Source organism: Meriones unguiculatus, chromosome 5 (genome assembly GCF_030254825.1).
Source record: "Meriones unguiculatus strain TT.TT164.6M chromosome 5, Bangor_MerUng_6.1, whole genome shotgun sequence".
NCBI lineage: Eukaryota > Metazoa > Chordata > Mammalia > Rodentia > Muridae > Meriones > Meriones unguiculatus.
The window spans coordinates 128498567-128520731 of record NC_083353.1 but is presented as its reverse complement, the minus strand read 5'-3'; the positions used below and the strand labels follow the sequence as shown (position 1 = coordinate 128520731).

Below are 22165 nucleotides of genomic sequence, written 5' to 3'. Positions count from 1 at the left end.
AGGCCAGAAGAGGCGAGGGAGATGGCTCAGCAGGTAGAGGCCCTCCTAGCCAAGCTTCACGCCTCCACTAAGCTTTCAAAGATAGGGGCATCAGACATTCGATCCCAGAGGAGAAAGGTTACGAATACAAGAAAATAGGTAGTGATCAAGACCATATATTAAACTGACGGCCTCAGGAAACACTAAGACTGTGGAGAGATATAAAGGAGGAAAATAAAGGGAGAGATAATAAAGGGAATCAGGATTTTCTATCATGACTGCATCAGAAACAGTTTCTTACTGATATTATTCTCAGAAGTCTTACTTTTCATGGAACTTTTGGGGACCAATTTTACATCTAACCTGTAACTTGTCAATACAGGGTAAATGTTCCCACCTGAGGCATTTTCCTCACTTGATCAACGTCTTTAAAATAAAATAAATAAGTGAAAGTAGATATTGCTATTTTAAAAAGTTTTCAAAAGTCATTTTTATTTTATTTGTATGGGTGGTTTCCTTGCATGTATTTTTGTGAACCACATACATGCTTTGTGCCCACAGAGGTCAGAAGAGGGCATTAGATCCTCTGGAACTGGCATTATAGATGGTTGTGAGTGGCTGTGTGGGTGCTGGGAGTCAATCCCAGGTCCTTTAGAAGAGCAACAAGTGCTCTTAACTGCTGAGACATGTCTTTAGTCCCCAGAAGTCATTCTTGGTGGTTATTTTATTTGAATGTCTTGAATGCCAGGTCAGTAACATGCCATCCCAACTCTTTTGTTTTGCCATAAAATGCTATTTAAAAAGTTGCTTTTTAAAAGTTGGTTATTTGTTGATAGACAGGGGATTTGCTATTTTTCCTCATACTCTCTTCCAAATATGGGCTTTCGTAATGTTTCACTTTCCTGCCAAATCTATGTGCTTGCATTGTCAGTACCTCTTCACATTTTTTATATGCGACATTGGTAGCTCTCATCATAAACTTGTTGATGCAGCGCTTTCTTCTTGCTGTATTAGCTGTGCACTGCGTGTCTCTGGCTGACGGGAGTCTGGAGCTCCATAAACACATGCGGTATATAAGGAGGCTTTCTTCTATTTCCTCCTGGACTCCTTGTCAGGAATTTAAGTTGCCTTTCGGCTTCAGATGGTATGCAGGCATGATGCTCTCCTCCTGGATAAGATGTGGTCTCACAGTTGTTTGACACATACATACATTTGTAGGAATGTCAGAGATGTCATAGATATGTGTGTATTTCCTTGGTCATTCAGCTATTCAAAAACTGAGTCTAAAGCTGTATAACGGTAGATTTTGGTCAAACAGTGAGAACAAGATAGAATTCTCAGTCATTCCTCCCGTTTCAACTCTGCCATTCCTTGCAAAGAGTGCAGAAGTGCCAGCCATGGGAATGGTGGTTTGCTAGCCCTTTTCAGGTCCAGGGACCAAAGTGCATAGGACAGAGTCTGAAAGAGTCTCAGAGAGGTTTTGCTGATGTTGGGCACTCATAATTGAGTGGTCTTTGTTTTTCAGCCTGTTTACCGAGTGTTTTTAAAAATCTCAGTGCACCCCCACACACACACACACAGTTTCCAGGCATAGACAGTTGCTTGTAAACCAGTTGTTCTTAAACTCTACTTGCTGGTGACCTGTTGTTGTCTGATAAACTTTTATGCGACCCTGGGTATATTGATATATAAAGGAGGTATACAAATTAAGCATTTACTAACAACAACTGATAAGTAAGTATAATTACTAATAAAAAATCATAGGGAAACACTTCTTTGCTACATATATAGTTTACCACTTATTAAAGAGAAAAGCAAATTGACATATTAATGGGATGAGTATGCTAATCCAATCTAGAGCGGATACAACATAGAGCAAATCTGTGATCAGAGAACTGTAAAACCACTACAGTTCACAACGTGCACTCCTCTGTGCCGAGGCATGTCGGCTGTGTCCATTGTCATTCGGCACGTGCAGTGTAAAACCGAGCATGCTGTGTGTTCAGAGCCCAGGCGGCAGCGAAACGGCGTGTCTTATTTCTTCTCCTGTTGCTGTGATAACATGTCCTGACAAAAGCAACTTAAGGGAGAAACATCTTATTTGGACTCACACTTTGAGGGTACAGTATCCTTCCTGGCGGGAAAGGTCCTGGCGGTGGAGCTGAAGGAACTGGTCACATGGCCTCCCCAGTCAGGAAGCAGAGAGCCATGATTGCTGCAGCTCAGTTCCCTCTCTCCTTTTTGTGCCTGTGAGGCCCATGCCCCGGGAATGGGGCTGGTCTCTCTCAGTGTGGCTCTTCCCACCTCAGTCACCTCACCAGGCTAACCTAACCCCTCGCAAGCAGTTCTAGAGGCTGACTTCATCTAGACACTCCCTCAGTGGTGTGTCTCTTACATGATTCTAGATCCTGTCCAGTTGACAATCGCTGGTGGTCGTCAGGTTGTCTATAACATAAGTGACAATTGCCAGAAATCCTTTGGATTTGATTTGATTGCGAATTCCCTTGCTGCACGTACTATAAACCCTTACTGTTCAGCTTTTTACAACCCCACATTCAATTACAGGAACCTTGTGGGGTCGTGACCCGCAGTTGAAGAGCTATGAGGTAGATGATGGTCTCACGGCTAGTGACCCCTGACCACTGACCTCACTAGGAGGTCTGTGACTGAGTGAGCTCCTGTCAGTGCCTCATGGGCTGTGTATGTTTCCACACCCTTGGTCATTTCACTTTAGCATCTCAGACAGGAGCATTTCAGAGTTCGGGGTTCTCATAATGAACAAGCTGCAAAACGGAAGTTGTATAAACTGGATTTCCTTTTCTCTGTGTGTGTATGTGCATACATGAACAGGTCACAAGACAACCTCAGGTGTCATTCCTCAGCAGTATTGGCCTTACTTTTAGACATAAGATCTCTCATTGGCCTGGAACTCACCCCAAAGGCTAGGCTGGTTAGCCAGTGGCCCCTGGGATTCACCCCCCTTTCCTCCCAGCACTGGACTACAGTTGTGCACTGACCACACCCAGAAATCTCCTGCAGATTGTCCAGGGCCTGGTGCTAGCAAGCAAGCACTTCAGTGGGTAAGCCCTTGCCCCGCCTTCCTTTGCTTTCTTGTTTTTTTTTTAACCATGTGATTTTTACTGTGTTACACACACACACATCAGGAAGCAGGAAAAAAGGGAAAGGAAACAGACTTGCCCAAATCCCTAAAGCTGATTGCTGCGGGTCTCCACAGCTGCTGAGGGTTGGGCAGGGAAGGAGTACCCTGAGAGATTACAGTCTCGGCACCAGGATGGTGGATTCTGGCAATTATAAACCAGTTGTGTCCTTTTACCCCATGAATCTGTGGCCGCACTCCTGCCTACCAGACCAGAGCTCAGGGCAGGAAATGCTCCCAGAATCCTGGACATAACTCAAAGCTCTGTTCTTTCTAAGCAACTGCCGATGTCTGTTGCGCCTCTGGCTACCTTTCTCTGCAGACACAAGCAGTAACTTACGTGCTGGTTGGCCTTCTCCACTTTAAAAATAAATTTATTTTGTGTTTGGGGTTTATGGGATATACACAGAGGATAAAATGTTCGCTGTAGGGAAGCAGATTAAGACTTTGTCATCTAATAATTACTTTTATTTGTGCCAAGAGCAGCTAAAACCTGCCTAACAAAAATCCCTCGTGTATTTTGATTTTGTTATTTCTAGTCCTCTAAACTAGTAAGCTTGTTAGTCTTGAACATCCCATACCTCATTTTGCTGATTGCTTCCTTGGCTGTTTTCTGACCCGTGAACTGCATATTCCCACCCTTCTCCATTTCCTCCCACCCCGGCTCTCATGATAATCACTGTTGCATTTCGTCTTGGTGCTCTTGCTCTTTTGGAATCCACACACAAGTGATGTGATGCCCTACTATAACTCTGTGCCTGGTTTTTTTCACTTAGCCTGATGTCCTCCAGGTCTGTACAAGTGACAATGGCACGGCCCTCTTGTTAAGGCAGAATCCTTTTCTTTGTTGGTCCATCTGTTGATGGCATCTAAATGGCTGCCATACATTAGCTGTTGTGAGTCATATGGTGGTGCACGCAGGCTTCTTTACAGGGTGCTAGCTTTGTCTCTTCTGGATGCATATCCCGTGACAGCTGGGTCACGTGAGAGTTTCATTTTTTGGTCTCTTTAGGGGACTCTGTACCATCTCTCACCCTGTCCGTGCCAACCTGTGTTCAAATCAGCAGTGCACAAGGGTTCCTTTCTGCCAAGATGGCTCTGCTGCTTCTTGTCATTTGTTCTTTAGGTGGCTATCTTTACAGGTGTGGGTCCCGAGTCTTGGTGGCTTTACCATGCATTTCCCTGGTGATGAAGGAAGCTAAGCAACTTTCCACATGACTGTTGCCTGTTGTTTTTAAGTTTGAAAAAAGTAATGATGTGTGTGTGAGAGACTAAGAACCAGAGAATGAGACAGGGTGAGAGAAAGGGTGAAAGAGGGAGCAATGAGGGAAAAGGAGAAAAAGAGAGAACCATTGTGAGCATGTGCAGGTCAGAGGGCAGGTCGAAGCATAGCTTTGACAAGGTCTCTCTTGTTTCTCTGGCTGCCCAGATACCTCTGAATAGGTGGTCCATGAACTCCCATCTGATTCTGTCTCTGCACCCCACTTCACAGTGGGAAGGTCAAGATTGCAAATATGTGCTGCTGCCATGTCTAGCCTTTATTTCTTTCTTTATTTGTTTTAACTTGGGTTCCAGGTATCAAACTCATATCATAAGGTTGCCCAGCAAGCACATTGCCCTGGGGCCGTCCTAGCCTTGCTTTCTATCTTTGCATCTTTTGGGGACAAGTATGTGTCCGGGTCCTTTCTACCAGATTGTTGGTTTTCCTGCTACTGAGCTAGAAGGACTCCGTGTAAACATGCATATTAACTTTCCAGACTTGCGCTTGGCTCTCACACACTCTCTGCAAGTTGCTTTTCCATTTTCTTGTTTGTTCCCTTGGTGTACAGAGTCTTGAAGCTTCACATGGTTCCATTGGTTTGTTTTTATTTTGTAGTCTAAGCTTGCTTGCTCTCTGCGTATGTTTTCTGAAGGCAGGTCTGTTAAGAATTAAATGAAACTAAGAACTAAAAAACCCTCATTATTCCTTCTGTTTGTGGTGCTCACTGCTGATGGCCCTAGTGCTACTGCTCTGTCTTTTCTTTTTTCGTAGGCCAGGCTGGCCTTAAACTTCCTGCTCTCCTGCCTCAGCTGCCAAGTGCTGGATTTACAGCTGTACCTGGTTCCCCTGCAGCTTTCTGTGCTGCTGCTGTGGCCTGTGTATCTGTGGAGCTAGTTTCAGCCCCTCAGGCATGGAGACCTTCTCATCTCACTCCCTTAGCACCTCCATAGATCAGCATGACAGCAGGATGTGGGAGCACTGTGGAGAGAGAAAAATGTTAGAAAGGTGCAGAGAAGTCTCTGCATTGCAGAGAGCAAGAGGCTGTTATAAATTTGCTAGAAATGTAGGATTTCTGGAAATGCTTGCCCACAAGGAACACCTGCTATTTTCTGTCTAGTTCTGCTTTCTCTCAGTAGAGGAATAATTTCTCTGAGCCCAGTGATGATGAAGGAGGAGGTGAATTTATTCCACATCACCCAGCACACGCTCTGTTAATACCTGAGAAATCATTCATTAGTCTAACTGATTTGTATTGGCTTAGGCACTGGCTTCATTGTGAAGTCATTAAAAAAGAATGTGACTTTCTGGATTTTTTTTTCCTAAGTGTGTTTTTTTCTTTTTATGATTGAGAGAGGAAACAAATATGCATGTGATTTGTAAGCTGTCAGGGACCAGCCAGAAGAAGGTGCTGTCATTCAACTGTGACATGGTTTTCTTTAGTGTTTCTCATGGCACTTTATCATGCTTTCGTGGTGCCTTGAGGTGAGACTGTGAGTCTGGATGGAAGGACCTGAGGAGAGGAGGGAGGACTTGGGAGTGAAGCCAGACCCCACTATGATGCTGCTTATGTCACTTGAGACACACTGGGGAAAAGTATCTTACAGCTGCCTGGCTCTCTAGGATGGTGGGAGCTGAATGGAAACATCATCCTGAAGGCATGGGCTGCATGGCAGGCATTGTGCCCATTGGTGCAAATGATTCCTCTGGTAGAGAGAAGGGAAGTGGATCAGAACGTCTCTGAGCAGTTGACAAGCAGAGAGGAAACAGCCCAGACCTGAACCCATAGGCCTACGCATGTGTGTTCTTCCCATGGCCTAGGCAAGGCTTTAAACCACCAATGGCCCATTTTATAGATGTAAATTGAGCATAATGACAATAGCAGTAATTTCATCCATTGCTTTAAGGACAAAGGAAAGGGAGAGACCACCAGACACGTAGCAGGAAACCCAAACTTTAGTGTACTTTCCCAGAGTTTAGAGTCATGCGTATGGGACCTTTAAGAGACTGTCTTTTACCATGTAGCTCCTGTGGATAGAATCTAGTGACAAAACACAAGCACTCCCGGTCATGCCATTGTCTGGTGGAAAAGTCCTGATAAGAATTACATGGTGAGTTGAGTGTGGTGGTGAACATTCCTGATCCCAGCATTCAGCAGTCAAGAGGGTGATAAGTTTGAGACCAGCCTGGTCTACATAAAAAGACCAGCCTGGTGTTGCTACTGATGTTGATAATATTAATAGTGATGATGATGGTGCTGGTGGTGGTGGTGGATGGGAAAGCACAGTCTACAATAAATGGAATGCTGGTAAAGCAGCGAGACATGGTACTAAAATCTTTGACAGGACCTTTGGTCCTCAGCCCTCTTCTTTGTCCTTTTCCCATTGAAACCAGTGTGAAGGGGAAGGCGGCCAAGCTCCAAGAGCAGGACCGAACACCTAGTATGTCTAATGAGGCTTCAGTTAATCTTCTCTGGCAGCTCACTGTTATACCAGAAGTTCACTTCACTGAGTTCTTACTAGGTGCTTCTCAGAGCAATCACCTTGGCAATCGCAGTGTGCCACCGTGTCCGCAATTTGTCTTCCCCAATGCCACTCCTTTGCTCACTGCTGCTCAGGGTTTTACCCATAAAGCAGCAACAAGGCTAATACTTGAGGAAGCAACAAGGGGGTCATCTACGATGCAGTACTTTGGGGCCAGGCAATCCTGAGAGACGTCAGGATTTCGAACACAGAGGGAGGAAAGGTGAGGCCAAGGCAGAGGCCACAGTGTTAAACCGTGTCATCCCTCTGAAGTCCTAGACTGAGGGAGAACTGGCAGCCAGAAGGTAGGTTGTCTGAGACCACATCATTCGTTCCACAAGGGGCTGCAGAGGAGCCCTCTCTAACCCAGGCCTTGGTTTGGGCATGCGCACCATTGTTGGCCTGCTCTGCGGCACACTCCCGCGGCCTCCCGCCCCCCCCCCCCCCCCCCCCCCGCACTGTTCTTAGGCCGCCTGGGCCACAGGCCTGCTTCTGCTGCAGGAAGGCCTGGCCCCTTCAGAGGCCGCTCTTCCGGCCTTTCAGCCTCTGGATGGCCAGACTAATCGGGACATCTCAAGGATCATGTGTGTTTTTGCTTTTAGACACATTTCAGACACACCCGAGAGCTGGCCTATTTTGCTGAGGAAAATCTTTACGCAGACTGCTCCAGTCCCGCCGTTCGGTGACTGGGAGTGTGAGTTAGCCGCAGTGTGATCGCGGTGGAGACTCTGCGGAGTGAGCTTGGCGCCGGGCGAGGCTGCACGTTCCCGAGGGGATGACAAATGAACGCGGCGGCTGCTCGCTTAACCTGCTGCTCTTTTCTCTTTCTCTCCCAGGAAACAAATGGAAGACTGTTGCGATCCTGCCCATCTCTTTGCCATGACTAAGATGAATTCCCCCATGGGGAAGAGCCTGTGGTACGACGGGGAGTTTTTATACTCATTCACCATCGACAATTCCACGTACTCCCTCTTCCCTCAGGTGAGTACAGCCCACAGCGCTGTGAGCTAACTATGTATATATATTATATACATATAGTTCCTTATGGTTCTCACACTAGGAGGGGGTGACTGGAGTCTGCTGACCCCCTAGGCCTTCCTCTTTCACCTCCTCTTTTCTCATTTTAATCTTGCACACCCTTCTTACGTCGTTCCATAGTTTCTGCTTTGGTGGAAGTAAAATATTAAAAGGAAGGCCCTTATGGAGGTACAGATTTCCTTGCTGTTTAGATTTCAATTGTATGAAACTGAGATAAACGGGGCGTGATGGGATCCGAGTGTTCTGAGGTCAGCTGCGGAAGGGCTGTGAGGCTCCGAGAGGCTGAATGTTTTCTTAGCACTGATGCTGACACTGGGGCATGGGGACCATATGTCTTCTTAGAACTCTTGAATGCTAACCCTGTGGCTAGGTTCTTGCTCTGCTGTGGAGGAGTAGGCGGCACTGAGAGAAACAATCCAGTCTGACCACCTTTGAAGTGGTTTAAATAAATCTTTGCTCACTTGGTATTTCCCTGCCCAGTTTCCTGAACATTGCAGTAAAATGATTTTTACTAGCTAGTTTGAAACAGACAATTTTTTTTTTTTTTTTTTAAATTTCAGAGACTATTTGGTGGAGGGTGGGGAGCTCTTTGGTGAAACGGCCATTAGGGAGAAGCGAGAAATGGGTTTTGGTCTTCCCAAGTCTGGGTAACCTTAGTTTGGCTAGGTGACTGCCCGGAACGAGGATTCACAGTTGTAGGGTTAGACGGTAGGGCCCAGCTTCTTAGTGTCCCTGTAATGACTGGAGAGCGAGCATATTCATAAAGGAGAGCGGCCTATAAATTTGTCCCATCAGATCCGGAGTCACAGCCCGTCCGGAGCAAACTTAGACTGCTGGGCAGATACCTGACGGTTACGTGAGCATGCTACAGAGATAGCCGCATATCCGCATTTACCACGGCACTCTTCACAGTAACCATGACATAGAACCAGCCTGAGCGCCATCAGCAGAGAAATGGATAAAGAACAGGGGGTCCACATACACAAAGAAACTTCATGCAGGTATAAAGAAAAACGAAATCATGCGTTTATGAGAAAATGATCTCCCTGCTGAGATCATTATGTTAAGTGAAAGAAAACAGACTCAGAAAGTGGATGTTCTGTGTTTTCTCTCAGGCAGAATTGAAGTGTAAGTGTGTGTGTGTGTATGTGTGTGTGTGTGTGTGTGTGTGTACATATGTTTAGGACATGAACGTATGAGAGGAGAGGGGGGAAGGACCTACAGGAAGGGGCGGAAGATGATGGGATGTATGTGACATGAAAGCAGAAGGAAGAAATATCTGGGAAGTGGAGAGGGGCAGGAAGAGGGAGGGAGGGGAGATGGGGAGGGTCAGGAGCAAGTCAGAACAAAGCATAATGGTCTGCAGGATGAAGATGGCGCAACAGAAGCTGTTTCTTTGTTATGCTGGCCAAAATCTAAGAAAACAACAACAAAGCCACATCCTGGGTTTACTAGGTCACTTTTCGGCACATTAGTGTAACTGAATGGTTTTAGAGGGCACGCTGTTTAAATTGGGGGGAGGGGAGGCCAGTAACTAGGGGGTGGAGAGTTGGAGAACACGTGCTGCTCTTGAGGAGGACCCGGGTTCACCCTCACAAGGCAGCTCACAACATCCGTGACTCCAGTTCCAGTGGATCACACTCCTCCCCCGACCTACCTGGAACCAGGCGTGCATGTAGCTTGCATACATACATGCTAGCAAACACTTATATGCATAAAAGAAATATAAACTAGAGGACATCGTCTGGGTAGATGACTTGTGCTATGAGCATGAGGACCTGAGTTCAAATCCCCAGGGTCTGTGGCTGCGTGTGCCAGTCTAGAGAAACCAGTGAGCTTCTGCCTCAGCATTCAAGGGGAGGCCCTGTCTCGAGGCAAGTGGGCAGAGAGTAATAGAAGACAGCAAGGTCCTCTGGCTTCCACGCATGTGTTCACGGGAGTGCACACCCACGCGTTCATGTGTATGCACCAAATGCAGGCACAGCACACAATGCACACACACATGCGTGCACACATCTACACACTCACACATGCTGGTAGAATTGCTGATATTCGTGTGCTTCTTGTACTCCTGCTCCCATTTTTTATTTTGATCAGGAGGCTTCCTTGTATCAAAGAGAAGTGGAATTGAGATATATCAGTATCTTATTTATTTATTTTTTATTATTAATTACAGCTTATTCACTTTGTATCCCAGCTATAGCCTTTCCCTCATCCCTTCCCAAGCCCACTTTCCCTCCCTCTTCTCCTCCCATGTCCCTCCCCAAGTCCACTGATAGGGGAGGTCCTCCCCCCCTTCCCTCCAACCCTAGCCTATTTCTCATCAGCACTGGCTACAATGACTTTCTCTGTGGCCTGTTAAGGCTGCTTCTACTTCAGGGGGAGGTGATCAAAGAGCCAGCCACTGAGTTCATGTCAGAGACAGTCCTTGTTCCCCTTACTGGGGAACTCACATAGAGACTGAGCTGCCACGGGCTACATCTGTGCAGGGATCCTAGGTTATCTTCATGCATGGTCCTTGGTTGGAGTATCAGTCTCAGAAAAGACCCCTTTGCCCGTATTTTTTTTTTTTTTGCTTGTTTTGTTTTGTTGCTCTCCTTGTGGAGCTCCTCTTCCCCCAACCCCAGGTCTGTCTAACTCCCTTTTCTTTCATAAGATTCCCTGCATTCTGCCCAAAGTTTGGCTTTGAGTCTCAACATCTGCTTTGATACTCTGCAAATGGTGGGAACTAGAAAAGATCATCCTGAGTGAGGTATCCCAGAAGCAGAAAGACACACATGGTATATACTCACTTATAAGTAGATATTAGGCATATACTATAGGGTAAACATCCTAAAATGTGTACACCTAAAGAAGCTAAGCAAGGAGGAGGACCCTGGGTAAAATGTCAGTATCTCTTACCAATTCAACGCCTCGAATAACTTTCCTGTCTCTTTTGAGCTCGTGTCTGTATGATGGAGAGAAAAGCATGGGTCCTATCTAGTCACAGAGTGGCAGTGTAGACCTGTTTACCAGTGTGCACTGTAACTTCTGATTGCCAGTGCTAATATCTCTCTGGCTCATGTGCTGGATCCTGAGACTAGACGTGTTAGTCAGGGCAGGCAATGTCCAGAAACTGCCCTGGGTACTAGAGGTGAAAAGACAATTTGTCAAGACGATTGGGTGCTTCTAACTCTAGAAGAAGAGAGAAGCAGGACCAAGATGCCACTCCTAGAGTTCCAGAACTTGATATTTGTGCTCTAGGATCAGAACATTCTAGAACCACTGGCATTCCTGTGGCCATGGTTGCAGTCAGAAGAAACAGTGGCCAGAAGCTGGGTTTCGGGACTTCCCTTCCTTCAAGCCTCATTCAGGTACCTGCAACCCAAAGATAGACCTGTTGTCTTGAAGTGGAGATAGGCAGACTTTAACTCCCGAGCTTCAGCACCGTGGTAATGAGAGGAGGGTTTCAAGCTCGAACCAGTGCATGAGATCTGATGAAATCAGCACTAGGCAGGCATGTTAGCACACACCTGTGATCCCAGCCCAGGGGAGGCCTGAGGCAAGATGATCACGCATTGGATCACATCGAAAGCTACAGCACACCTGTCATGCTTGATCTAAATAGTCTGTGCGCCACTCTGTAAATAGATAGCACCCATGCTGCTCTGTGTAGATCAGACTCAGTCTAAGGGCAAGGGGAGTTCAAGGCCAGCCTGAGCCACACAGCAAAACCTAGTTCTAAGAGGAACAAAACAACAAAGAACAGATACTGATGAGCTACATGAACCCGAGAAAGGAAACATTGTCTTTAACAGTAAGAAAAAAAAGTTAAAAGCAACCCCAAAGAGGCGTTTTGTATTTGAGGGTTTTCAGTCATGCCAAATGACGTTTAGCTTTATGGTGGGAAATAGATTTGAGGGGCAAGATGATCAAAGAGACACAAACTAGCCTACTGTTGTATCTGTCAGTCACAGGAGCAGGCGGGAAGGAAGTGCTTCCTTTTTAAAGTGTGTACAGAAGAATTCTGTGCCGGTCGCCATCCCGAAATAATAAAGGAAAGACATGTCTTTTTGTAGGAAACCGAGGTTGTTTGTTCTCTCTCCGTGTGTGTAGTTGTGCAAAAGGCTCAATGAGTTCGGTTTTAAAGTTACTGCGAGTGTTTTCCTGTGAGATTCTGAAATAACTAACTACTTTGTTACCACTCTGGAAGAACGGTGACGCAGGAGGGTGCCCCTTCCCCATTTCTAGTTTGTTACCAGCAAGCGCAAGCTGCCAGCTAGTAGAAGTTGAGGCCCTTCTTCTGTGTTGTTCCTGGGAAGGAAAGCAGCCTCTGGAAAATCTCCCTGTGGTTTTGCTAGTGTGAGCAGAGCATGGCTTCCCCTTAGCGTGCGGCCAGCCCTTTCCAGCGCTGTTGTTAGACTGCACACAGGGTGCAGCTGAGCTGCTCATACCATGGCATCCAGGAAGCATAGTGAAGTCATAACAGGAAGTGCTCAGGACAAGGTCTGGCCCTCAAGGACAAGCCCCTAGGAACCTGCTTCCTCCAACAAGCACTGCCTCCCACCATCCCAGAACTTTCCAATAATCTATTCAAAAGTCGGATCTCTCAACAGGTTGAAGCATCCATTAGGCCACAGCCCTCATGGTCTACTCTCTGGAGACATCCTCACACAGGGGTGCATAACTAAGCCCCACTGATTCTCAGTCTGATCAACTTGATAATCAAGATTACAACTCATCAGCCTGAGTTTCGGTGAAGTAATTCCCTGGTCACTCATTCTCTAGCCCAGATAGTGCCTTTCTGCTGAGCTTGTCCCCCTGCGCACATTAGCCGGCACTCTTCGTCTTCCTTTGCCTGCTCTTACTCCTCATTTCATTGTTGCTGGCAAGGTACAATGGAAGAGAAGGGAGACATATTCTTTGTGGAATGTTTTAGGTCGTCTTTAGGGCTGTGTCCTTAGATGAGGACTCCGGAGGGTACCTTGGCTTGGAGATGTCACCCCAAAGCTCTGTCTGTTATCACAGTGTGCCAGGTCTCACTTCCAACTTCCACAACTTCCTGTAGCTTCATTATCAACTGCATTAAGTTCTGACACATAATAGCTATCCGCATAGTCGGATATGTAGACACTGCAAACTCCGTTTCCCCAGAGTTCTGCCCTGAGCCCAGGACCTAGGTGTGAGCCTCTGAGTCATGAACTTCCATCTTTGTAGTGGAACGATGCTTTCAACATCAGAGTGACGCCCATTTTCATCTACTCGTTTGCCAGGGTGCCCGTCTAGGTCCATTCTGGCTGAACTGGAGGGGATCAAGTGCTCGTGCAGTTATGTCACATGGCTCTGGGAATGCTTTTTGATGAAATAACTGTTGAATATTATTAGGCAGGAAAGGCTGACTTTATTTTATTGATTTATTTATTTGCTGGAGCTTTTAATAAGGATTTTTGGATAAGGCTTCAAACCTGCCAAGGATGGGGAGCTAGGCTAAGAGATTTCCATCATCTGAAATGCTTGGAGAGTTAACTTGCCAGTTTGGATGAAGAGCCGCCTGTGTGAGGAAAGCACACTTCTGGGTGTGTCTGTGGCAGGGTAATCAGATGACAGGTGTATAGGAAAGCAAATAAGGGGGCAGATACATCCTGAATTGTTGTAGTAAAATAAAAAATGGCTGTTAGGCTAAATAATGTTTATTATTATTTGCCCTGTGATGATCACAGCAGTGTTATCTAACCCACTATCACAAATAATAAGACACAGATACCTGTTAGATTCCATGATTGTCTTAGTTACCTTGGGCTGGGCAGATATTCCTACCTACCCTGTCTGAATATCCTCACCATCCAACTCCCAGCCCTCATCCAATGCCAGCCACCTTAATCATCCTATTTCCATCCATAATCTTATAAATATTTGCTGGGCCTTTCCATGCCATTATTGGATCCTTCTTCCTGGCCCCACGTGTTTTTTTGTTTTTTGTTTTTTTTTTTTCTCCAGGCTAACCCCATTGTGACATCCTCCTTCCTCTTTTCCTGTCCATTTGTCCCTTGATTCTCTTGGATCTTCCATTCTCAAAAGCCCAGGAACCTTAGGCATGCCTTACCCCATTCTGCCCTGTCCAAATCTTGAGGGCCAGTAATTAGCATTAAACTAACCTCCACCACCTCTCCCTGCTGTGTGGTTCAGTGAAATTGAACCCAGAACACAGTGCTGGGGCGCCTGAGCCACATTCCCAACCTCAGGACTGCCTCTGCTAAGCCTTTGTGGTCTAGTACTTGCAGAAATTACTGAAAAAAAATCTATTTGGGATTAAAATACTTCCCTTAGACATACATTTCTTCAGAATTGAGCAAGAAAGGCTCACGGATGTTAGAAACCACGTCTCTACTGATATGATCTGAAAAGTATCCCTCTCGGCGTAATGAAAATGTGGTTAGCTTCTCACTCTCTCCTCACCATGAATAGTCATGTGGTGTGGGTCATAATCCAAACCAGTTTCCTCTGAATGTTCTCCAAAGCCATGTGCAGGGATAACTTACCATGCTGCACTCCAGCAGTTGCTCCTGGCTTCCTGGTTTAATCAGTCTCCCTTTGTGCTCTTCTGAGAGGGTCCAGGATGTGTCCTTGCGTTCTGCGAAACCCAGGAGGACATTTCGACATAGTTCCTGAAATTGGCCTTCCTGAAGTGACAAAGCACACTTTCCTTCTTCATAGACCTGTGCTAAATGTAATTTCCTCAGCTCCTGGATATGCCTATGCATTGTAGCAATTTCTTTTCTGTCCTAGTGAAATTTGTATCCTGCTATAAATACTCGAATTGCTGTACTCACTTTCTCAAGTACACGCTAAGGGGGCGAGTTTGTAGGGCATGGAGCATCGGAAGGTGTGGGCATCACTGCGTTGTCAGGCTTGTTTTGTAACAGTTTGCTTAATAATCAAATAGATGTTTACTTAGCTTAAGTATTAGAAAGTAGAGGGAAGGTTATTCCGGGGTGGGTCCTGGCTACTGTGTGCTATAAGGCTTTCAAGATTTTGTCTTTTGCTAAGCCATACTAGCTGATGGCTAAGGAAATACCTTTGTTCCAAGATCCCAGCAGGAAGGAGTCTGAAAAGAAGCCCCGACACACTAATCCTTTTATATCTTTGCATGGACTGAGTCACATGCACATGGCTAGCTGCAAGAGAGGCTTGATGGTTCAGGGTCTGAACTCCAGAACAACACAGTGCATTTGCCTGGCTTTTGACACATCTTCTTAATCTGCCCTTTAAATATTCTGTACATTTTTTGTTTTTCTTTCTGTTTCATGGGTGGAACTAAGACTGAAGGGTGTTAAACATCGTTCTGGTTTCTAGAGATGGTAGGTAAAAAGCTGGGGTATAAAATCTGTCCATGAAGATTTCAAGGGTTTTATAGGGGCCTTGGGAGATGGCTCAGTTGGTAAGGTATTTGCCATATAAAAATGAAGAAGAGTTCATTTCCTGGAATCATGTAAAAGTTGGGCTTGGCAATGTATGCCTGTAATCCTATCACCGGGAAGAACATGAGAAAACTTTGGATTATGCTGGCACAGCCAGGCTTGCCTAATCGGCTTAGTGAGAGAATTTCAAAAAGTGGAGTGATTAAAAAAGACTTAGGATGTCTACCCCTGACCTCTACATGCATATACACATGTGAAACTGCACACATGCATGCAGGCAAGGACCCGATAGCATCGTATCATTTGTTTATTTCTGTTTGAGACCCAGTCTCCAGTAAGGTGAGCTCTTTATTCCTGTTATTTGCTACCTTGAAACTGTTTTAAAGATTTTTTACTTCGCTTACCCTGGAACAGCTGGAGGCTTTTCTTTTGCCATCATTCGGGAGAAAACCAAGAGTGTGGAATTGAAGATTATGGGGTCCTACACAATACATATCTCTCTTTGGCTTTTTATGCCCCAGTGAATCACATTGAAAAGAAATGAGCAATTACATTGTTTTGATATTGATACAAGGAAAATCCAGGTCCCCAGAGAGAATCAAATGTCTTCTGTGTATTGCTTATTTGTAGGAATCAAACCCCTGCTGGTTTGTTTGAACACCAATATCACAGAACCTTGTGGGTAATACAATGTAAAGATCCAGGACCCATCTTTGCCCTTTTTTTCTGATGACATTTATGATTCAATAGAACTTGTACTGTGTCCAATCTGATTTTATAATTTGTAAGATGGAATGAATAACTTCTGGTCTTAAAGTTAAATTTTAGTGGTATTTCCAGGAACAAAGTTAAAACATGGCTACGGACAAAAAAGTTCTTTGCAAATGATTTCTCCAAAGAAGCACATGATATTATTATCACTATTGTTCTTTTGGTTTCTTTGTTTTGCTTTGTTTGTGGACAGGGTCCCATGTGGCCTAGGTTGGCCTCAAGCTCTGAACTCTGGCTCCTCTTTCCTTTTCCTCCCAAATGCTGGGGTTATAGGCACGGACTTCCATAGATGGTTTATCCAGTGCTGGGCCTGAAGCCCAGGTCCTCACGCACGCTAGGCAGACACTTCACCAGCTGATCCACGTGTCCAGCCACAAAAGTTCTCATTTGCCAAAGCATCTGTGGACTTAAGCCTTTCCGTGGAATTTTGGTGGTACCAAGAACTGGACTTAAGCCTTTCCTTGGAATTTTGTTGATACCAAGAACTGATAGGGGAAAGCTCTGCACTTAGCCAAGATTTACCAAGAAGTGAATCTGTTGAGTGTGGGGTTTAGGGAAATGCAGACTAGTGGTAAAAAGCTATAGCTTCTGCAGCGTGTGTATATCTGTCATTATATTTGTAGAACAGGATAAATGGAAAATACAATGTGAGATAAAGTGTTAATTTCTAGTAAATTAAGCTGGAGTTTTTGCAGTGGGTTGCTGACTGTCTTTCTTCAAAGTGCTAGTGAGAAGATGAGGCAAGCAGACCATCACAGGACCACCAAGGAGTTGCTGTCTTTGTTCTTAACTTTAATTATTATTAATTTTTAAAAATACATGACTATTTTTGCCTGCATGGATACATGTGCACCAACTGTGAGCCTGGTTCTGTGAAGGCCAGAAGAGGGAGTTGGTGCCCTGGAACTAGAGTTACAAGTAGTTCCGAGGCACCCTGTGGGGGTTGGGAACGGAACTTGGGACCTCAACACAGCTCCTAGATTATTGTCCTAAGGATCAAACATGGCCCACAGTTCTCAAGGCTCAGTCACCCCAGATCACAGGTGAGACAGCACTGTGTTCTCATCATGAGCTCTGAACTTCTGACAGGATTCAGGCTGTTTGTAGAGAATGAGTCCTATAAAGCGGTAGAGTTTCTCAGACAAGAACTTTAGGTTTTACTCTCTCTTGGGTCTAGCTCTGTGAAGCCCGACTACACAGAGGAATCAAAAATCTAAGTGAGGGAGGGAATTTGGGCAAATTGCTAATTAAGACATTGGTAGCTTGATAGAAAGTGTGTGTGTGAATGTGTGGTGGAGAAGCCTAGGATGGGAAGTGCTTTTTGAGGGCTAGATAACATTTTGTAAATTGAAAACGAATAGTTTTTTAAAATACAAGATTTAAAAATTCTCATAGGTCTAAACTCTTCAGACTTTATAGTCTTTATTAAGATGATAAAAAGTGCTGACACCAAGGCAGTTATAATTGAACTTGGTAATATTTTTCTCGGGGTAGTCGACTGTTAATATAGCAGTAGCTAACCCACTCTTTCTATCATGGTGTTAATTACCATTCAGAAGAACAGAGCCCTTCATGACTTAATCATCTCTTAAAGGGCCCCTCTCGAAATGATATTATAATTAAATTTCAACCTGCATTCTGAAGGGGACATTCGATCACAGTGGAGCTGAAGGAATATTTGATGTTCTTTCTTACATCCATTTAAAGTGTTTCCCCTCACTGACACTAGGCTGTCATCACATCATGCATAACAAGGAGCCCCTCCCCAAATATTCGGGATGGCTCTTACTGAGCTTCCTGCATCAGCTCTGGCCTCCTCTCTGGCCTGTATTCTAGGCTGCTGCCCAGGCTTCCTTTCTTAAAGTACATGTTAAGATTCTGCCTGCGTGTGCTTAGCCTGCAGCGCTCGACTGTCTTCCCATTTATTTTTAGAACAAAGACAAGCTCCTTAATGCTTACCACATCTGTCTGCCCTCATGTCACCTGGGTCTCCAGGATCAGTTTCCACAGGCGTCGTCCTGTCTTTATACTCACTGTACTGCTCTTCATAAACGCCATGTGTGCTCTCTCATTCAGAGATTCCCAGCACATTGTCCCCTTTCCTGGAAGCCCCTGGCATCCTCTTCACTCATTTCTGTTTATCCTTTACATTGTTTGAATTTCATTTTTTTTTTTTGGGAGGGGTGCTTCACTGTATGAGGTCACTCCTATTTGATTCAGAGCCTTTTCTCTGCTTCTCTGCTTCGAGAAGATATCCAACTAGGGATGTAGGGACCTGCAGTACCCCTGAATATAGCATTGTGCCTAGAATATAATAGAGAATACAGTTTAGCAGAATGAATGAAGATATGAATGAGTTGGATTCCTAGTTTTCTTTTTACCTCACAAATACATTAACAGCAATCTAACAGGTTTTTTTTTATACAAAACATATCTAAATAAACTCAGTATCTAATTAATATTTCCTGTATGTTCCGTTTTCTATGCTATGCCCATCGGCTAACTGTTCATACTTGCCCCTCCCCTCCAGCATGTCCTGTTTGGCTGAGAGGCCAAGGTCTCTTTTGAACTGTGGTGCTGCTTTGGTTTTACTGTACATGCTCACTCATTAGCTGCTTTCTGCTACTCCTCTGGTCTGTGCTATTGTGTAGAGAGTTGAGCTTCATTATCAGAGTGGGGGGCTCAGCTGTACACCGGAAGAAGCATGTTTAGGGAACCTCAGCCTGAAGGCTTCAGGAGGAGTATGTGAATATGGTCAGTTGGGTTACAATGAGCACCCACCCCCCTTTTTTTACTGTGTCTATTTTCCTGTAGCAACTTAAGGAGAAAGGATGTGTTTTGGACTGCAGTGTGAGGGTACAATTCATTATGAATTGTATAGCATAGCATAGTAGCCTTGGGGCTGTGGCTAGGGTGGCAGGCATGTCCACGTGTTTGTGGATGAGCAAAGCAGACAAAGGTCAATGACAAGTAAGGCCTGCCACAGTCAGTGGCTCATTTCTTCTAGCTCCCTGCCCCGATGCGCCCTGCCCCGATGCCCCCAACTAAAGATTCCACCACTTCCCCAAACAGAGCTCCCTAGAGAACAATGTAAAGCCTGCGAGCCAGTGGGGGAAATTTTCCATCCAGCCTGATTTAAAGCTCTGGCTCCACGTCACTCCCCTGTGGTCATTTATCATTATAGGGCCTCAGGTGCTATGAAACACCCAATCTTGTAAGGACCAGAGAGGGAAAAATTGCTGTTTGGTCAGATTTATAACCCCAGTGGGTGTTGTCGGCGTGGCCAGTCTCTGTCTACTTTCCAACCAGACTGACACAACAAACGAGTGTAGGGTAGAGCTCTGCGAGCCTGGACCTCTCCTCGTTTTCCCCGTGTGAGGTTTCGGCCCCAGTGCTAAGGCTCGGTGCTCCGTCTTAATTCACTCTTCCTACCATCGAATGTTTTCGGACTAGTTTCCTCACAAAATATATGGGTGGGATTCATGTTTTTAAATTAACATATAGCCTGCTTGCTTTCAAGTTATCTTGGCTCAGCTGTGGAGGAAAATTTCTTCTCGTTGTGAAGTACTCTGGAGCCAACATGGTTAGGAGACAGGCCAGTGGGTGCAGCCGCTCAGCTGGCACTTGCCAGAGATAGTCATAATATTTCAACCCCTGAGAACTTGAACCGCTGAGGAGGGTTCAGCCGTATTATAGATGAGGCTGGGTATGATGAGGGATGGAGCAGTAGCCCTTTGACTGGAAAACTTGGTGATTTTCTGGGATTAGTAAAAGCCATAAACTTAAGTTATCTGAAGTTACTTTTTCAGATTGAAATCACAATTTAAGGAAATGGCCCTGAGAGAGAAGTACCAATGCACTCTGCCAATTTCAAAAGGCAGCCAATAGCAGAAATTAGGTAAATCCCACTTTAGAAGGCATCTGATCTTTTGTTTGAAGAACAAATAGAAGCAAGGAAGGATTTCCAAGACAAAGGCTTGCGGAGTTATAAACACTGAGTGAGCAAGATATGTAAGACGTGAGATTTGTGAAGTGAGGGCCAGGAAAGCTTGGGACAAAGACAGACTGCTCTTCATCAATAAAAAGAGTGGAGAGACCGTATAGCTTGTTGGCATGTACTTAAGAAGAGCATACTTAGAGGAAACAAAAAATGTTTTATGGCTTATGCTCTACCATAGGACTCTTGATAGATTCACGGTGCCTTGCCACTTTGTCAGCTGGTTGACAGGAAACTCGTGAGCAGTAGCGAGGTCTCGTAGGCTAAGGTGTAGGGAAGGTAAGGGTAAGAGGACATGACAAGGGTAGGAGGACAAATGACAAAAAGCAGAGACGTTCTCAGAGCAATGTGCATGATTGGCAGTTTCGTGGTTAAGACCTTAGTGGTAGCAAATACTGTGTGATTCCTAACTGCCAACCTTGACACGGTTTATTGTCATTTTACTTAATTATTAAAAGTTTATTTATGTATATGTGTATGTGTACATGTGTGTGCCTGCATGTGTGCACTGTTTGTGTTCAGGTGCGTCCATAGGCCAGAAGAGGGCGTCAGATACCCTGGAGCTGGAGTTACAAGTAGATGTGGGTTGTGAGCTGTCCGGCCTGGGTGCTGAAAACCAAACTCGGGTCCTCTGGAAGAGCAGCAAGCTCTCTTAACCCTGAGCCATTTTGACAGTCCCTTATTTAATTATTTCATTAAGTGAGGTAGTTTCTCATTTCATAGATGAGGAAGCTGAGGCTAAGAGAGAAGAGACTCCCTTAGGACACCCACGGAGTGGTCCAAGTCTCTGCTCTTGTGTGTAATGTGCATGGCCGTGGGATTGTTCCATGGCTTGGGCCATTTTTATGCATCAGGCATGTGCAAGATGACTGCAGAATACTCGGCTATACCATATGAATACATACAGGGTTTACATATAATATTATCCTGTCAGTCTGCAAAGCCTTCTGTGATGAAGTCACTCTTGAAAAGGGCTGAGAAACAAACTGGCCAGCCCTAACCTCGACACTGCTTCTTGTGGGCTTGGCATCATGTTTACTGTGCTCAGAAAGATGGGTTAGCCTCAAAAACTATGCTGCCCGTGTGTTCTTTTTCTCATTGAGTTGGTTAAAGAATGCATGAGCCAAAGGGTTCCTCTAGGCCCCTGCCAACCAACCAGACAAGTCTTTACTATCCTGAAGATCCAGTTGGCAAGAAACAGCAAACCCTCCCTCACATCCATACAGAGAGACACACACACCCTCCTTCACATCCCATACAGAGAGACTGCCCACCCCCAGGGAAAAGTCAGACATTGTTCCAATGAAGACGGTATAAGGAAGGGCAAATGCAAGCGAACAGAGCCAACAAATAGGAAAACAGACTCTGGTGGCTTTTCCCGTTTATTGGTTGTGGTGGTATAGCCAGAGTATGTATAAACACAGCAAGTTGGACTCGTGGTTTACAGTCTCTACAGAGACTGGCTGATACCCTTCTCCCTCCGCTTTCAATCTCCTCCTCCTCCTCTTCTTCTTTTTGGTTTGTTGAGACAGGGTTTCAAACTGTAGCCAAGGCTAGCCTGAAATTTACTATGCAGCCCATGATGGGATCAGCCTCTCAAGTTCAACTATGAAAGTTCTTACGTGACCTGTATTAGCACGAGAGCAGAGAATAATAACATATGTATGAGGAGTCCATGTTGAAACCCATCACTTCGTAGGTCACGCTGAAAGCTTAGGGAAAAGAAAAAGAATGGTTAAAGCATGCTTTAGAAGAATTTAGAGGAGTACACCGCGTGAAACCTTTCAAATCAGTATTTTTATTTTAAATTAGACATGGTAAATAAGCTTATTTAAATGAACAGCTTTGCTCCCTAAAAATGTAATGTTTTAGATAAAATATTTAGGAAACAAATGAAAATCAAGTGTATTAGAAAAATACACTACAGAGTAAGCTGACTGTATTTTTATAATTTGATGTGTGTGTATGACTGGTATGTGCCCACATGTGTGCAAGTGCAGAGACCAGAGTAGGATGTTAGATGTCTTTCTCTTTCTCTCTGCCTTA

At 45.1% G+C, this 22165-nt stretch overlaps 1 protein-coding gene across 1 annotated transcript in view; it reads left to right on the top strand.

Annotated features, from left to right (window-relative positions):
* Positions 1-22165, top strand: part of St8sia1 (ST8 alpha-N-acetyl-neuraminide alpha-2,8-sialyltransferase 1) — a 124797-nt gene that overhangs the window by 39478 nt on the left and 63154 nt on the right. Inside the window, exon 2 of the mRNA XM_060384431.1 lies at positions 7753-7897. Coding sequence (XP_060240414.1) covers positions 7753-7897 — 145 coding nt within the window. The remainder of the gene's footprint in view (positions 1-7752; positions 7898-22165) is intronic.